This window comes from Cladophialophora yegresii (genome assembly GCF_000585515.1).
Source record: "Cladophialophora yegresii CBS 114405 chromosome Unknown aczIN-supercont1.5, whole genome shotgun sequence".
Classification (NCBI taxonomy): domain Eukaryota; kingdom Fungi; phylum Ascomycota; class Eurotiomycetes; order Chaetothyriales; family Herpotrichiellaceae; genus Cladophialophora; species Cladophialophora yegresii.
This window is the reverse complement of record NW_006913049.1, coordinates 896,641-912,646: the sequence shown is the minus strand read 5'-3', so window position 1 is coordinate 912,646 and position 16,006 is coordinate 896,641. Positions and strand designations below refer to the sequence as shown.

Sequence of the window (16,006 nt, the reverse complement as noted above, 5' to 3'; positions counted from 1 at the left end):
TACCTACATACCTACATACCTACATACCTACATACCTACATACCTACATACCTACACGTGGTGGTGTCACCCCTACCCGACCACACGATCTTTAATGCTGTAGAGCACGGGGGTCGGTGAGCGAACCTACGAAGATTCCCGCCTGCTCGATGCATGTTGTATTTACTGTCGTGGGGTTGTTTCTGACAAACCCATGATCTCTGCCGCTGGGCAATTTCCCCCCGAAAAACAAACATGAGATTCGATCGCATTCGTCAATCGATTAAGCAATGTTCATATTCGCTCAGGACGATTTTTTGGAGGGCTCTGTCAGGTACAGTTGCCGCCATTGTTCGAAGGAAGGCATGCTACAGTGTCTCGTCGTAGCCTCTCGACCGGATCTCGTTCTCGCGTCGTTCGCAATAAGCGCTTCATGGCCTTCGTATCTTTAGTCTAGGTGGGTAGGTAGGTAGGTAGGTAGGTAGGTAGGTGGGTATCTATCATAGCTACATACAGACTTGAGAGCCACTTGCTCGCCATGGCATAAGCCGCCTGTCTGTGTCCACCCATGTCTCGTTTGAGCAATTGCATTCTGTCCATGCCCTCCGATCCTGTTCCGTACGCTCTGAGTTTGTAAGCACCTGCTTTCTGAGACTGAAGCGAACAGGAGCACATAGGCCCACAGCTTCAGACGCAGTTGGTATCCAGGGGTGTTTGTGCGTCGTTCGTCAGATGACGATCAAGGAGCTCTCAAGCCATACCTCCAGTCATACACTGCGTCGCCTCGCATTGTGCACGCTCAATCGAATAAATCTCCAGCCCGTCTCCTGACTCGCTTCTCTCGAACAGGCGCATCGAATAACTCCTTGCCTTCGTTCCGTGCCCCGGTACCTGCTTTCTGGTACTGGTTCGGGAACAGCTCTTTGACCTCGAGCGCTCTTCCCTTGATGCTCAAGCCGCCGGATCCTTTGATGCTCAGTCCGTCGGAAGCGCCTTTGATGCTCAGCCCGCCACCGCCGCCGCCTCCATTCGAGGGAAACAACTCCACGCCAGCATTCGCAGCTCCGTTTCTCGACTTGGTGCTATCGATCGATATGCTCTTTCTGGCGAACCGTTCAGCGAGGTCTTCTTCGTTCTTAGCGTCCATGGCGTGGCTTCGTCGATGATTCGATCTGGGACTTGTTTGCGCGGCGCTGAGGAGGTCGGCTTTCAGGCGCTTTGCCGCGGCAGCGTTGGCGCGGTTATTTGCCGTATCTATCGGGCGCGAGGAGGCAACAGGATCCGTGGACATGGACGTGTCGGTAGTATCTGATGGCTTGGCAGGGAAGAGGTCCAGTCGATCGGAGCGAAGACCACCGCCGGATTTGGGCGAGGAGCTTGACGAGAAGAGTTCCTTGCCTGCATTATTGACGCGGGGGGGAGCAGCACGGTCTCGGTAATTCCTCCGTCGTGCGCGGCCGTCGTCGTCGGACTCCGAAATCTCAATCTCGTCACTGTTGCGCGTCCTCATGCCCGGACTCGCACTTCTTCTCCTCCCCTTGGTGACACGGGAGAACAAATCTCGACCTCGAGCCTTGTCGGTGTTCTCTGGATCCGTGGCAGGCGCGTCGTCGTACATGTCCGCCGAGAAACTGTTCGTAGGGTCATCACCTCCGTTCCCGGCGTCCTGATATCCTCTCCCGCCACCACCGCCGCGCCGTCTGTAGAGTTCTCGGTCGTCAAATCTGCGGCGTCGGTAGTCACCTCTTGTGTTCTCAAATTCTTTGCGCATGCGTTCCGTAGGGTCTTGGTCCGGGTGCATCAAGTAGTATCTGCTTGCTTCACGAGCGCCTTTCTTCTTGCGATCGCCTTGCTGAGCTACCCTCACGTGGAGCGTGCTCGCTGGTCGGCTCGTTAGGTGTTTCGCGGCGCGGAGCTCGAAGGGATTGTTCGTGAGTTCTTCGACACTGACTGGGTTTGCGAGGAATGCGATATGTGCTTGTTTCGCAGCGTCGTTGGCCTTGAAGACTATGTTCGCAGAGCTATCGTCGACCCATTGCACGTGGACGTCGTCGCCCGCTTGGCTGAAGTGGTCGTGGACGAATGCTAGGATGTCGTTGGTATGCAGGTCGTCGACACCGCGGATGTGCACTTTGTTCCATTGCGGCTCGAGGGCAGGATCTTCGGTGTAGATGGCGGGAATAAGAGTCGAGGGATTGGTGACGGATGTTGCGGCGCCGGAGGGCACGAACGAGGGTTCTTCGCCTTCCTGTGGTGGAGAGTGTGAGGTTCAGATAAGAGGGAAGGGAGCTAGGGTCAATGTACTTCGAGCTGGAACTCATCGTCGAGAAATGGACCTTGATCGTCCATGTCCATGTCGATATCAATGTCCATCAAGTCGGCATCCTGTCCCGAGGACACAGCCGGCGTCATGGCGAGAGCCATGTTGGGAGCAGGTTGCAATGCTGAGGCAGTTGTATTACCAGAATTGAGAGAGGCTAGGTAAGCGTGCTCGATGGACAGATCCACGGTGTAAGGTATCGCTCAGAGAGGTATGTACATGGTCGGGTGGATTTGCAAGGCTGTAGTGAATGGAATTGAACAAGTTGCTGGCTGCCCGAGTGTAGGTGATGTGGGTCAGAAGACGCATTTATGGAAGAGTCAGTGACAGAGCGGACATGGTACAATCGACAGAAGATAATATCAATAGAAAAATGTTTGATATTACATGGTCGTGACAAACGCGGTGCGTGCAAGGCTCAAACCTCGCAGCTTCGAGGCTCGAGGCTCAAACGCTGATTGTCTGCTCCGCTGATATCATTTTCCGGGACTGCCAAAAAGGGAATTGACTTGACGCCGCTTTTTGAATGTTGATTCGCTCCGTGTCTCCGCACCGGTTTCCCCGCGTCCAGTCGTCGAAGCGAGAGAGCAAACAACCACACAATATGGCCCGAGGCTGGGCTGACGCGCGAGGAGACATCCAAGCTAAGTCGACGGATCCGTAGCTCCGTTCGACAGCCCGCGAGGCTAGGGACTTGTGTCCAGCTGTAAAACCGCGCAGTGAAACATGAATAGAGCCTGGCAAGCCTGCCGTGCTGCTTGAGACCGCTGCTCCTCCGTGCCATGAATGCTAGAAGCTTTCGTAGGCTAGCCTCCTGGAAGGGGCCTTCTCGATGGGCAGGAAGCAACATGGCCGCTGCTACCCACCGGGCCCAAAGGAGACACCTCTCAGTCCACCGTATAGCCGGCTCCTTGGGCGCTGAGATCCGTGATGTCGACATCAACGAGTTAGAGGAAAACCCAGGCCTGGTCAAGGAGATCCGCGAAGCCTTCCTCCAACACCAGGTCATCTTCTTCCAGGATCAAGAACTCGACGCTGAACGATTTCTCAAGTTCACCAAGTTTTTTGGCAAGCCGGTCGAATACCCCTTCGTTAAGGGCATCGACGGCTTCCCTACCATCATTGAAGTGCTCAAACAAGAACACGAAACTGTCAATTTCGGAGGCATCTGGCATTCTGACACTACCTACTTCGAGCACCCGCCCATGGGCTCGGTACTCTGGGCCAGAGAAGTGCCTCCCTACGGCGGCGACACGATCTTCGCAAACCAGTATGCCGCATACGACACGCTTTCCGACGGCCTCAAAAACACTCTCTCCAACCTGAAAGCAGTCAGCACCTCGGCAAAAGCTGACACTAGCAAAACCCGCGAAGACCGGATCCGGGACTCGGGAAACTCTTCGGCCAAAGATTCCTTTGAAGCTACACATCCTGCTGTCCGCGCTCATCCTGAGACCGGCCGAAAGGCGCTGTACGTCAACGTCGCGCACACCTCGCACTTCGAAGGCTGGACTGAAGAGGAGTCGGCTCCGCTCCTGGCGTATCTGTTCAAGCACCAGGTGAAACCGGAGTTCACATGCCGCTTCCGTTGGCGGGTGGGGAGTATTGGGTTTTGGGACAATCGTTGTGTGCAGCATAATCCGATTAACGACTACCATGGGTTTAAGAGGAGGATGCTGAGAGTTACCCTAGAGGGCGATAAGCCGGTGTAGGGGCTCGTCTGAAGCAGAGAGATGTTCGATGGGACAAGAATGAATGCGAGCTCGAGAATAGAGGCAGCTTGGCGAAAGCTACAATCCTGAATGAGCTAACAGGCAGGGACGATCATGAGCTGGCCCAGTGGCAAGCACGACCAAGCATCGACAGTGAGAGCCAAGAGGAATGACAGACGAACCTGTAAGGACGAAGACTGCGACACTGGGGTTCAGGGAAGCTTCCAATCACTGTTCACGGCATTGCGAAGGATCTCATAGTCTAAAGTGCACAAGGAATGTTTGATTGCAGACCGGCCCAGCCCGAGTCTAGTATCTCGTAAAGCAACGCATAAGGGGGTATCATAGGCAGAAATAGATCGCTTTTGCTTGCACGCCATGCCACACTGTTTCATGTTCAACCATATATTCAACCTCTTGTCTTCACCATTCAACTTCAAGCATGTGTTGCCATGTCTTCAGCACTAAGCTGTCGATCTGACTCTCTTTGACGTTCTCAAGCCTTTGGCGACGGAGTTGATGAGGGTGGGGGATGGTTGGTAGTCCCCTTCACTGTCGTCGTCTCTGTCCTTCCTCTTGCGCGACTGTCGGAGATGCTCTGGTTCTTCGTTGTGACTCTCGACAAGGAAATCGGACTCTTCTTCTTCCTCCTCGGAGGGGTACTCTAGTCTCTTCTGGCGACGCTTCGTGGTGCTGCGAGACTTTGTCACACCGCCTGAAGTAGTGACCTTGCGTTGCTTGGATGTAGTAGTGGTGTTTCGTGTGACTTTCTTGCCTTGCTGGGATGTTGCGAGTGGGGCGCGCCTGTTGCGTCTTTCGTCGAACTGGGAGCGAAGACGGCCCTTGCGATTCCAGAAATTCTTCACAGCACCGCCGGCAGTTCTCTGGCAGCCATCCACTACCTGCATGCGACGCAGTGCCTCGGCAAAGCGAGCTTCACCTTGGATTTGCCCTTCGCGGTGAATGTCAAGCATATGACGAATGCATGCATCTTCTTCCCACAAGGCCCAGGCACGAGCCACTGGCTGACTGCGTGAAGCAGCAACCAAGTGGGCTGGTGCCGGATACGCGACCATGCTAGAGTCGACACTGCTTGAGGCGCCCGGGGTGTCATTGCTGACAGTGCTGGCAGACGTGTTGTCGATAGAGGTGGTGTCGTCGGTGTCGAGACTGTCGTCGTTGTTCACCACAGGGCCGGCGTCATTAGTGTCGATGGTGGTAGTGTTGTTGTTGACGATGGTGGTACCATTGTCATTGTTGTCACCGTCGCTGTTGCCGTGAGGGTCGACGTCGTCACTGTCGATGCTGTTGGTGTTGATGTTGTCTAGAAGCACCTCAGGACCAGCCTGAGGTGGCTCCTCGTCGTCAATGGCATTGTCTACGACGAAGCCTTCGACGTTCAAAGGGGACTCGTACTCCGCCTCCTCGGCGGCCTCCTCAACACCAGCAACAAGCTGCCAGAGGTCTTCCTGCAAGTCATCTTCTGGTTGCAGGTAGTATCTCTCTGCAGTTGCACTGGTTGAGCAGTCGCTTTCGGAGACGACCCCTGCACCGAAGGATGGGTTGAGAGGACTCGACGGCACAGAGGGACGCAACAACTCCAGATACTCCTGGTGTACATCTGGGTGTTCATCGAGGTATCTGAAGACTAGTACTCTGGTGGGAGAGCTGGCGCGGTACAGCCGATGAAGCTGTTGTTGGATTTGGTTGGCTCCGTTGCTGAAAAAGGAAGGCTCGTCGTGGTCGGCGTGGACCATGTTGACTTTTATAGCAGTAAAGACAAAAGGAGGAAGAGAAGGGGGCGCTTCGAATAAGATATGGTGGGAAATGATGTCGTGAAAAGGGTGTCGATGCTGTGTAAGTATGTGTGTATGTGGTGTGCCGAGGGGGGAGAAAGCGAGCTGCTCAAAGACATGGTGGAGATATATCTGAATATCCAGAGCGCTCACAGCCTGACAACCTACCTATTGTCTATTGACAGCGTATTGAGGCTGTCTGCGAAAGGAGTGGCGGCAGCAATACCCGTTCGGCTGGACCTGAATGCATTGAAGCGCATTGAATAGACTCGGAGGGGACGTGGCAGAAAAGCATTGAGAAAGTGACGTGACAGCAATATGCACAATAAGACATGGGGCATCAATAGACTCACATTGAACACTTCGCAGGGGAACAGAGTGATGGTAGAGATTCTGCCGTACCCATCGCTTCAATGCTTGAAGTTTTCATTCGCACAATTTTGAAAGGGACGCGCCAGTGAGCCTTGCTCAGCTTTGTCTGAATGGGATTTGTCAACTGATTTACCGCTATCACGGACATCTGCCTGTGCCGTCACTCGGGTACAGCGCAGCTTGAACGGTCGATGGCACAGTCTGTTGCGTGTAGGGACGTCCATCGGTTCGGTGGTAGCATCTCCTGGCCCACCAGTCCGTCATATTCAGCGGTAATCGCAAAGTTGGAGAAAGCCAGCTACAGTGGCCCTTCTGATGGCCTAGAGCTGAGATGAAGCGTTGCGACCGAGGGAGTTTGTGCAAGCCGTGATTTATCTGAAGCGAGCCAGGATTGTAGGGGGGACAGGATTGAGGTCAGAGCTGTCGAATGAGATAATGCTATCATCTTTCAAACCCTCCACCGTAGCCACCGCGATACGGCGAATCATCTTGGTCCCGGTCGGACTACAGTGTTATTGACCGCGTCTCCAATAGGTCTTCGCTTCCTCCGCCTCATCTGCACAAACCCAAGCAAGCTCGCCATGCCATGGCCGAAGCTCTGGTCTTCGTCGACAAAGGATGAAGGTGCCTCGCCAGAGACCATCGCCACGAAGGCAAACAGAACCTGGGAGTCGACGACTGCCATAGTGTCAGAGGCAGCTGGGTCTGTTCAGCGCAATACAGCGGAGGCCGTCCCTGCGCAGTTCAAGGCCTTTACGCAGCCCGAGACAATCGTAGCTGCAGTCGTCCTATCTGCCACCTCGTTCGGTCTCTACAGATTCTACAGGTCGTACCTGCGAAGGATACCTCAAGCCATCAATATCAGCCCTGGATACCTCGGGCGCAGGAGCCTTGTCGGCCAGGTGACGAGCGTCGGAGATGGGGACAACTTTCGCATGTATCACACACCTGGCGGGAGGCTCGCAGGATGGGGCTGGCTGCCGTGGAGGCGCGTCCCGACAGAGAAGAAGGCGCTGAAGGATCAAACAGTATGGACAAGCAACAAAGGTAGGAGATTGCTGAAGCTGACAACGCTGCGCAGATACACGTTCGTTTGGCTGGGATTGACGCGCCGGAAATGGCTCACTTCGGACGACCATCTCAACCGTATGCGCAAGAGGCTCTTGACTGGTTGACTGCATATCTCGTGGGTCGCCGTGTCCGCACATACGTCTACAAGGCAGACCAGTATAGCAGAGTGGTCGGTACTGTGTATGTCTGGAAGAAGTTGTGGCGGCGTGATGTTGGTCTACAAATGCTAAAAGCTGGATATGCTACGATTTACGAGGCCAAAACCGGTGTCGAGTTTGGAAGAGCCAAAGAAGAGCGATACAGGAGAGCCGAGTGGTGGGCAAAAGTGAGGCGGAAAGGGATGTGGGCGGGAAAGCAACCGGATTATGAGAGTCCTCGGGAGTACAAGAATCGACATGGAGTCGGCGCTCCAAAAGAAGAAACGAAGCAATGATGGCGTTTTTGACCGTGGTCTTGATACAGCGAGACGCAAAAGGTTATTGTTCTCGGCTTCAAACCACTAATGCAATAAGGCTTGACCGAAGGATACCCTGAACGATATGCACCTCTCAATCGAGCAAGCCCCAGTCACGTGATATGTTCAATATACGTGGTTCCTGAACTTATGGAGTGACTTCTATCTCGTCATACTTGTTGTGTAGTCCTTTCCTTGACGACCAGACATGCCCGCAACGGACTCGCCAGCGCTCATTGTAGCCCGCTTCTTGAAAGCGAATCACTACAACGAGGTATGTTTTTGGGATACTGAGCGCGGACCCTTCTCATGACGCTGTAGACTCTCAAAGCATTCCTCACCGAAGCAGGACTCACCGAAGATGTGGTGACACTGAACCCAGGCGACTGGACGATCGAAAAGATTCTCGAGGAGAAGAAACAATACGACGCCAGTCTCACGTATGAAAAGAAAGGCAACGACGCCGAGGTTGGATGGCCGGTACCGGCACCCTCAGCGGCATTCGAGCCAGAAAACTTCCCAGTGACATCCAACATTCTATGCGTGAGCGGTCACAGCCTGAACGGCGAAGCGTCCATTTTTGTCACCGCCGCGGATCGAACCTGGAGTCAATTGTCGCCCAAGCCACCATTTGAGTGGCGGCAAGGGTTTGGCAATCCCCATGGCAGTCCAATTCTATCGCTCCGTTCGTTGGAGGGAGGCTATGTCTTTTCAACTTCCATGTCCGGCCAGCTGATGCTACATGGCCGAGGCGGCGAATTGATCGACAAGGTCCGAGACCATCTCAAGTACGCGGTCCAGGTGGTCGTTGGCCGCACGCAGCAGGGCAAATGGATTGTGGCGACAGCGGGTTGGGATCAGAAGGTGCACATCTACGCCCCTGAGTATGAGTTGGCCGAGAACTTCCGGCCGAGTGAACACGCGACCTCTACTTCTTCGCTCAATGAACCGATCATCCCAGGACTCCTCCGCGATCCGATTCACACCATCTCCACGCCTACGGTTCCGGAATCCATGGTCCTCGTGCAACATCCGGACACTCACGACTTGTATCTCGTCGTCTCTAGACGAGACTCCACCTTCCTGTATTACTACTGCATCACGCCGACTTCGTCCGAATCGTCTTCCTCGCGGAGCGGCGAAGCCACCTATTCTGTCCAGGAGACGGGTAGACAGAACCTCGCGCCGCACTCGAACGCCTGGGTTGCCTTCACGCCATCCTGCCTGGCTTCGTGTCCACCGGATCCGACGCTTCTGGCCGTGGCGACATCTCACCTACCACATATGAAACTCCTGATCGTCCGTCTTCTCTTTCCTACGGGCTCCTACACGCCCAGCAACTCCTCCGCCACGGAGTTACAGTCCCATACGCAGGCAGCCCAGGCACGCGCAGCCCTGGCCATCCAGGACCGGGAGGATGCAGCGATCAAGTTGCACGTCACCACGATGGCACCCCAGACGCCGTATTCTAACCCGCAAGTTGTCTGGCGACCAGGCGGAAAGGGCGTATTCGTAAATGCAGACGATGGCGTGATCAGAGGGGTGGACACGCAGAGTGGAAAGGTTGTGGCCTTGCTCAGGGGCCACGAAGTTGGGAGTAAGGTTCGAACGCTGTGGGCTGGTGTTGAAGCTGCTGGAACAGCCGATGGGAGTAAGAACGATAATAGCAGGGAGATCTTGGTTAGTGGTGGATTTGATAAGAAGGTGTTCTTCTGGCGGGTCGAACATGAGAAGTAGATCTGGCTGTATGAGGCAAAGGATGGAGAAGCATAGTGGCATCATTAGAGCATGTGGACTGGAGAGATGTCATACTCTGCCTCAATTTCATGCTTCTCTCGTGACGGGTTTGGTCACAGGCTGCGTATCGTTAGTTCGACCATTTGGCAGCGATGCTCTCCGTCCTCGTCCCGCAGCCTCCTTCACTATCTCCTATCTCAACTTCACTGCGAGCACCTGACCTGCACCCAATCACAATCACATTCCGAAAATCATGGCATATATTTTTCGTCGGCCGAAATTGATATCACATTCAAATGGCAATACCAAGCAGTCATGTTTGTAGTAAGTCTCGTCCATCGTCTTGTCAACCTGCTCGAAAGAGCTCATCTGATCAAGCAATAAATGGGAGCATCGCATATCGCTGTGGTGATTGTTAGCAGTAAGCCTTGTCCACAGTCTTCATCAACTCCTCTCTGGCAGGGGCCTTCGACTGAAGCTATAAGTGGGAGCATCACATCATCTGAGCCTGGAATGAGTATCAAAAAAACACCTCATCGGAAGATGGCGGCGATTTTCTCAAAGAACTGAGTTTTTGCACCTTGTGCGCATGGTCGTTCTGTATATTTTTGCGGCTCTTAGCGTGCGTGGTGACAGTGAAGAAGGGGATAGGAGAGCTTAGCGGAGAGAGAGAGTCTGTCTGTAACAAGGTACTTGACCATTTTAGCAGAGAAGATATACTTGCTCTGCAGACAGATGGCTTTATAGCCTGTCAGAGCATGCACACTGGAATTGTACCTCGACCTGCCATAGTGAGCACTCTGTGCCATTGCTCACTCAGTCCACAGATTTCGGTAGGTACCATTCCTCGTTGTCGTGTCTTTTTATCCATTCGAACCCGCCACAGGTCAATAAAGGCAATTGCCTCGACATGGTCCGGTATATCGGTGATAACAAGCTGGGTGAAACTGAGGCTACATGGTCAAAGTCGGTAGCCAAAGCGTCGCGAAGGTCAATCGGTCGTGGTCATCTCAACGTGTGTAGCTCCCCGAAAGACTTTCCACACTGTGCCGAAGGAGGAATCGCCCCAAGCTTCAAATACTGAACTGGCATGGCATCTAATTGTGTCTACAATGGATGATGCTTTGTAGGGATCTGCTGCTCGACCGTGGGCACTCATGCCGGCTGGTGGCTGATGATTGATCGAACAAGAACGCACGTTCTGACGGTGTCAGGAGTCTCGCGTGCCATCCCTTGTCATTCAAATTGACTTTAAATGACGTCCAGCCACGGGCCCACGGGCCTCGGCCATCGAATCAATCTGGAGCACATGCTACTGTAGGTCCGCTGAAGTGGCCCTAGCCGGCGTGATTTGTGCATCACTATGCATTCGCGCATGTCTTCCATCTTCCGATGATGTGCTGTGTCCTTGGGAACGTGATCACGAAGAAGCCTCGTCGTGTCGCAACTCCTTCCCAATCTCCTTCGTGAAAGACCATGGCTGCTACAACAGAAGGTGAATTTGCCACAAGGGATGGCACCAAATTGTACACGAAGACTTGGAAGGTACGGAATACCCGGAAACATGTTTCCCACCCCTGACCATGATCGCCGTCTGGTCGTGGAATTCTTCGAGTCGCACACAGTCACTGAGCCGCATTCTAGCCCGAATCTGATGCTACTCAAGCTGTTCTGATATTCTTACATGGGTTTTCTGACCATATCAATGGTTCGGGCAATCATCGCACGCAGCTTACTCCTGGACTGACCTGTTTCAGCATATTACGACTTGTTTCCCACCTTGAGTTCCTCGCCATTCAACATCGCTGTGTACGGCTTCGATCAAAGAGGATGGGGACGCTCCTGCAAGAAACCTGCGGACCATGGACACACCGGACCAACGTCGCTTGTGATCTCAGACGTCCATGACTTCGTTCTCCACGTGGCGTCGCTACCGGAAGCACAGGGCAAGCCACTGTTTCTGATGGGCCACAGTATGGGTGGCGGAGAAGCACTCACATATATGCTGTCGACCTCTTTGGATTTCTCAAATCGACCTCCTATCTCAGGCCTCCTGCTTGAGTCGCCCTACATTGAGATGCATTCCTCTGGTCAGCCGTCCTTCGCAAAGGTTCAAGCGGGGAAACTGGCTTCCATGCTACTGCCACGCATGCAGCTCAAACAGAAGCTAGACGCGACATACATGTCTCGTTCGGAGAAAGTGCGTCGAGATTGGATTGACGATCCGCTTTGCCACGATACCGGCACGTTGGAAGGACTCAAGGGACTCCTGCAAAGATCAGCAGATCTCTCACACCTATCCCACGGTCGGCCGCTACATGGCTTTACTACAAAGCTCTCTTGCCCAGTTTGGATCTCATTCGGCACCGGAGACAGGGTTCTGTCTCACGTTGCTGCTCAGCAGCTGTTCAATGTCGTGGACGCGCCCAACAAGGATAAAACGTTAAAATTATATCCCGATGCATACCACAAACTCCATGCCGAGCCTGATGGAGTGGGTGAACAGTTTGCAAAGGCTGCTGGAGAGTGGATATTGGCGCATGTTGGGAAGCAGGCGGAAGAGGCTCAGGTTGGTGAACCCCAATCCGGTCAGAAGGCAGCCAGCGGCTCATAACCACCAGAAGTCCAAGCTGTGATAAGTGGGATGGAAGCCGATCACTAGGCGTCGTCAGTACGCGGGTCGATCAAACAGGAACCGATGGGGCGTGTTTCCGATCACGCGATTTCCTCTAATCTCTTGTCGGCCTTGAAGCCTGTTCAGGATCCATCGATACGACGTCTGAAGGGTGCGAGGCTTGTTCCTGCAGCTGACATCCAAACAAAACGCAATACCGCGTGATGTGCTGGTACCAATTTGTCTACAACGAATGACATCATACCGGCATCTTACTACATATAGTTAGAACATCTTGGCATCATCCTGATCCACACGGCTGCTGGATTTGCACCTTCCACGACCTTCAAACAACCATTGTCACTGTGCCGTCGTCTCTGAACGTCTCAGCATTTTCTGTTTGTTGTGTTTCAAACGAATCTTCTGGCAACTGCAAGGCTGCATTGGGTTTGCACTCATCAGAACGCTGTTTTTGATCAGTTCAGCCTTACGCGGTTTGTCTGTGATATAGTCCACCTGACCACAATCCAGTCGGCTGAGACAATCACCCATCCAGTCTTTGTGTCTTGGGACCTCTACAAAGAGCGTCTGCAATGTTCCAAGCTACATCACAATGCCCTTCTCGGGACTTGTGCCCCTTCTCGCGAATGACTATGCAGCCTGTAGAAGGCAGCCAATGCAGTCATTTGGCGGTTATGGCTGGTGATGTTGGCCTCGTCTTAGATTTCTTGATATCTCATGCTTGCTACTGAATAAAGCCTGCACGGTATGTACTGATGTTTTAGATGTTTCTTTTCGTATTCCATGCCATCGCAAGAGTTTCCAGCCTTTAAAGCATATGGTCTCGCACCAATATGCCGCCCCAGCGCGATTGCCATTGCAAGAACTGTTCCACCAATCCCAGCAAACGCGCAAAAGACCAAAAACCGCAACCACAAAGACAAACGGCCAAGGTGTTCAAGATCTCAGCCAGCGACATCTTTCCCGTCTTCAAGCTTCCCGCTCGCATCTTCACCAAAATCCCAATGCCGTCCTTCATTCGTATTGAGAAGTGTGACACCCCCAAACACTATGAGCGAGGGTGGACTTATGTTGAAACGCGACATGGGCGACTTGTCAAAGTGCGGAACAAGAAGGATGGTCATGATCTCCACCGTGGTGGTTGGATCAAGACAAAGCCGAGAGAAAGAATCGTGAAGGAAGTCCTCTTGGTCGAACGTGATGATGAACCCGAACACCGTGGACGACGAGTCGAGCCATGCGGAGGTCAAGTGTTCATCGATGTTGCTACGGGAGCCACGAAACGCAAAGGAAGTGAAGACTCGGACGGAGCACAGCCACCAGCACCCCGGCCTGGGATTCGAGTCCGTCGTCCTCTCAACGCACATTCACCATCACCCGGCCACTCGTACGAGCGAGTCAGGCCCGAGCGACGCCCAGCACGCGTGTTCGAGAAGATCCCTGTCCAGCAAGCCCGTCTTGAGCGTGTTAGGCCTGTTCAAGTCATGGAAGAAAGTACCTACTGTGACGACGACGAACATGACTATGTGTACGAAGAACAATATAAATTATTCGACATGGAAACAAGAGAGCCTCGGCCATACCACATACCGGAACCGGAGAATTCGTTCTGGGATGACGATCTGCAAGCTTGGATGGTCCAGCGGAAGCCACGAGTGCGATTTGAATGAGCTAGACAAGACGAGGGAAGCATTCGTACCAGCAGCACGACTGCAACTCGCCACCTGCGAAATCCACGAAGCTGTCCACATCAACACAATCTTTATCTTCCAGCGACAGGTGAATGGAGATTGTCGACTAGAGGCAGCCTCTCAACGGAAGGTCGGCCCTATGGACAAGTCGGATCTTTCATGACCGAATCGATCGTGTATGAGCAGAGGCATACGGGCAGAACGTTGCAGCATCGGCCTTTTCCAAAGCTACAGTTTGAGAGGTTTTGGCGCAGTGTTTCTCAGGACAGGTTACACTTCTGGGACAAGGCTTTGTCGAGGCCTGCTTTTGGAGTCATTGGACAAGCGGCCAGAAGCGACGCATGGGGCTGGGACAGCATAGTCTAATTGTTCATGGAATGGAAGAGTGGAAAGGGGACTTTCATTTGGTGAAAGGAATATGACAAGTATCAGGGCGTTAGAATACCAGCCTTTGTTTCTTCTTTCCTCGCTTTCTCCATGATATACGCGTTTCTCTCTCAGATACGCGCGCTCATTGTATCGGTACTCTGAACACACTCTCCTTCCCCTCAGCCATAATTTGACACGTTTGAATGACAAGCGTTTGCGCCCTACCTGCACCCTTGTCATTTCCTTCATCATGATTATGACATCGTCCCCTTGTCCGCTGCTCCTCAACCTATTTCGCACAACCCGAACAGTCTACCACCAGCGAGATAAGGCTACCACAATACCTACCTAGCTACACCCCCTGCGCCAAAAACTCATCCACGACAGCCCAAACCTCCCCCGGCCTCTCCACCCAACTCATATGCCCACACTCCTCTACAACGACCAACCTGGACCGGGACACCCCTGCCGCAATTCGCGCACTCACCTCCGGCCCCGCCACTCTGTCCCCTCGCCCTGTGAGCACCAGCGTCGCGGCGGCCACATTGCCCAACTCATCAACCTGCTTCCACCTGGCATTCCCATCCCCAGGAGCGCCTTCGCCTGGCTGGGATGCCGAATCCGCCGCATAATACGCCCCGTAAGCCCACAGGGAGGGATTCCCCGTCCAGAGGCTCGCGAGTCTCTCGAGGCCGCCTCCACGCTCCGGGTGTGCGAAGTACAAGGGCATGATTTGGAGCATGAAGGCGCGGAAGGCCTCATCTGTGGTCGGCGGATTGGCAGCGAAGTGGCCTAGGACTTCGTGGAAGAAGGATACGTCCGTCCGCGGGAAGCCGAGGAGGTCGGAGTTTAGCAGGACGAGGCGCTCGACGCGCGTGGGGTAGGCGATCGCATACCCTAACACGATGGTGCCGCCGGCGGAGTGGCCCATCAGGGCGGGGAACTTGTCCAGGCCGAGATGGGCGCGCAGGGCTTCGAGGTCCGAGACGATATGGCGGGACGACATCTCTTCGGCCCAGGCTGGGCGGTCGGAGTCGTCGTTCCCGCGGGGAGAGGGGATGATCACGGTGTATTTCGAGGCGAGGCGTGCGAAGGTGTTGATGTATAGTTCGGCGCCGATGCCCCAGGGCGGTGGGTGCACGAGGATGGGTGGGAGGTCTGGGGAGTCGGCGAGGATGGTGTAGTGGATTTTCAGGCCGTTCAAGATTGCTGTGTGTTTCCCAGGGGTTACTGTAGAGGAAGACATGATTGCAGGTAAGGATGGATAAGGAGTTGTTTGACTGAGAGTTGAAAGGGGAAAGAGCAAGATGAGTAGCTGGTGTGAAGTTTTCCAGGATGAGGCTTTCGTGATATTTCCCAGGTTAGAATACAAAGAGCTGTGGATCGGTAGAGAACCTGGTCTGCAGTATGCTGTATGCGCTATGCTTCATACACCATTTAGGCGAGCGCTCGGCGAGATGCCAAAGTAATTGCGGATCCCGCGTTGCAGCCTTCAGCCGTGTTTTGTCATCCGCTCAAGCCAGATGCACGTAAGCCACCAACCATGACACGGGGCATTCCCGCCTCCTGACTCCGTGGAGTCTGCCATTGGAACTCCATCCAAATAGTAAGTCTGACCATCTATTCCTGCATGCATTGTCACAAGCGGGAAATGGATGAGGCTGCCGGTTGCCTTGTTCCTGCAGGAGCGTAACATCCAAGGCGAATTCCAAGCCAAAGAACAGTGGGATTAGTTGCCTCGATTTAGTCATTTGTTGACATAAAATCTGGGCCGGAAAGGATTTGGAGGCCTCGAGACATACGCGGTGTTGCCATTACATGACATCGTGCCTGAGGAGGCTCTTGCTGCAGAAGCACGCCATAGGAAACA

General features: G+C 53.7%; 8 protein-coding genes across 8 annotated transcripts; 5 read left to right on the top strand and 3 right to left on the bottom strand.

The window, feature by feature from the left end:
* Nucleotides 1-778: 778 nt before the first annotated feature.
* Nucleotides 779-2,403, bottom strand: A1O7_07059 (uncharacterized protein; the record flags this gene model as incomplete). Its single annotated transcript, XM_007761059.1, has 2 exons — nt 779-2,227; nt 2,284-2,403. The coding sequence occupies 2 exons, from the start codon at nt 2,401-2,403 to the stop codon at nt 779-781; spliced, it is 1,569 nt and encodes a 522-aa protein (XP_007759249.1).
* Nucleotides 2,404-3,147: 744 nt separating this feature from the next.
* A1O7_07058 (uncharacterized protein) lies at nt 3,148-4,011 on the top strand (the record flags this gene model as incomplete). Its single annotated transcript, XM_007761058.1, has 1 exon — nt 3,148-4,011. The coding sequence occupies one exon, from the start codon at nt 3,148-3,150 to the stop codon at nt 4,009-4,011; it is 864 nt and encodes a 287-aa protein (XP_007759248.1).
* Nucleotides 4,012-4,475: 464 nt separating this feature from the next.
* A1O7_07057 (uncharacterized protein) lies at nt 4,476-5,768 on the bottom strand (the record flags this gene model as incomplete). The annotated part of the gene is made up of 1 exon (XM_007761057.1): nt 4,476-5,768. The coding sequence occupies one exon, from the start codon at nt 5,766-5,768 to the stop codon at nt 4,476-4,478; it is 1,293 nt and encodes a 430-aa protein (XP_007759247.1).
* A 992-nt stretch (nt 5,769-6,760) lies between these two features.
* Nucleotides 6,761-7,683, top strand: A1O7_07056 (uncharacterized protein; the record flags this gene model as incomplete). Its single annotated transcript, XM_007761056.1, has 2 exons — nt 6,761-7,207; nt 7,261-7,683. The coding sequence occupies 2 exons, from the start codon at nt 6,761-6,763 to the stop codon at nt 7,681-7,683; spliced, it is 870 nt and encodes a 289-aa protein (XP_007759246.1).
* A 229-nt stretch (nt 7,684-7,912) lies between these two features.
* A1O7_07055 (uncharacterized protein) lies at nt 7,913-9,441 on the top strand (the record flags this gene model as incomplete). The annotated part of the gene is made up of 2 exons (XM_007761055.1): nt 7,913-7,978; nt 8,026-9,441. 2 exons carry the CDS (start codon nt 7,913-7,915, stop codon nt 9,439-9,441), a joined length of 1,482 nt encoding a protein of 493 aa, XP_007759245.1.
* A 1,476-nt stretch (nt 9,442-10,917) lies between these two features.
* Nucleotides 10,918-12,055, top strand: A1O7_07054 (uncharacterized protein; the record flags this gene model as incomplete). The annotated part of the gene is made up of 3 exons (XM_007761054.1): nt 10,918-10,986; nt 11,086-11,149; nt 11,199-12,055. 3 exons carry the CDS (start codon nt 10,918-10,920, stop codon nt 12,053-12,055), a joined length of 990 nt encoding a protein of 329 aa, XP_007759244.1.
* An 854-nt stretch (nt 12,056-12,909) lies between these two features.
* On the top strand, nt 12,910-13,746 carry A1O7_07053 (uncharacterized protein; the record flags this gene model as incomplete). The annotated part of the gene is made up of 1 exon (XM_007761053.1): nt 12,910-13,746. One exon carries the CDS (start codon nt 12,910-12,912, stop codon nt 13,744-13,746), a length of 837 nt encoding a protein of 278 aa, XP_007759243.1.
* Nucleotides 13,747-14,488: 742 nt separating this feature from the next.
* Nucleotides 14,489-15,382, bottom strand: A1O7_07052 (uncharacterized protein; the record flags this gene model as incomplete). The annotated part of the gene is made up of 1 exon (XM_007761052.1): nt 14,489-15,382. One exon carries the CDS (start codon nt 15,380-15,382, stop codon nt 14,489-14,491), a length of 894 nt encoding a protein of 297 aa, XP_007759242.1.
* Nucleotides 15,383-16,006: the final 624 nt, after the last annotated feature.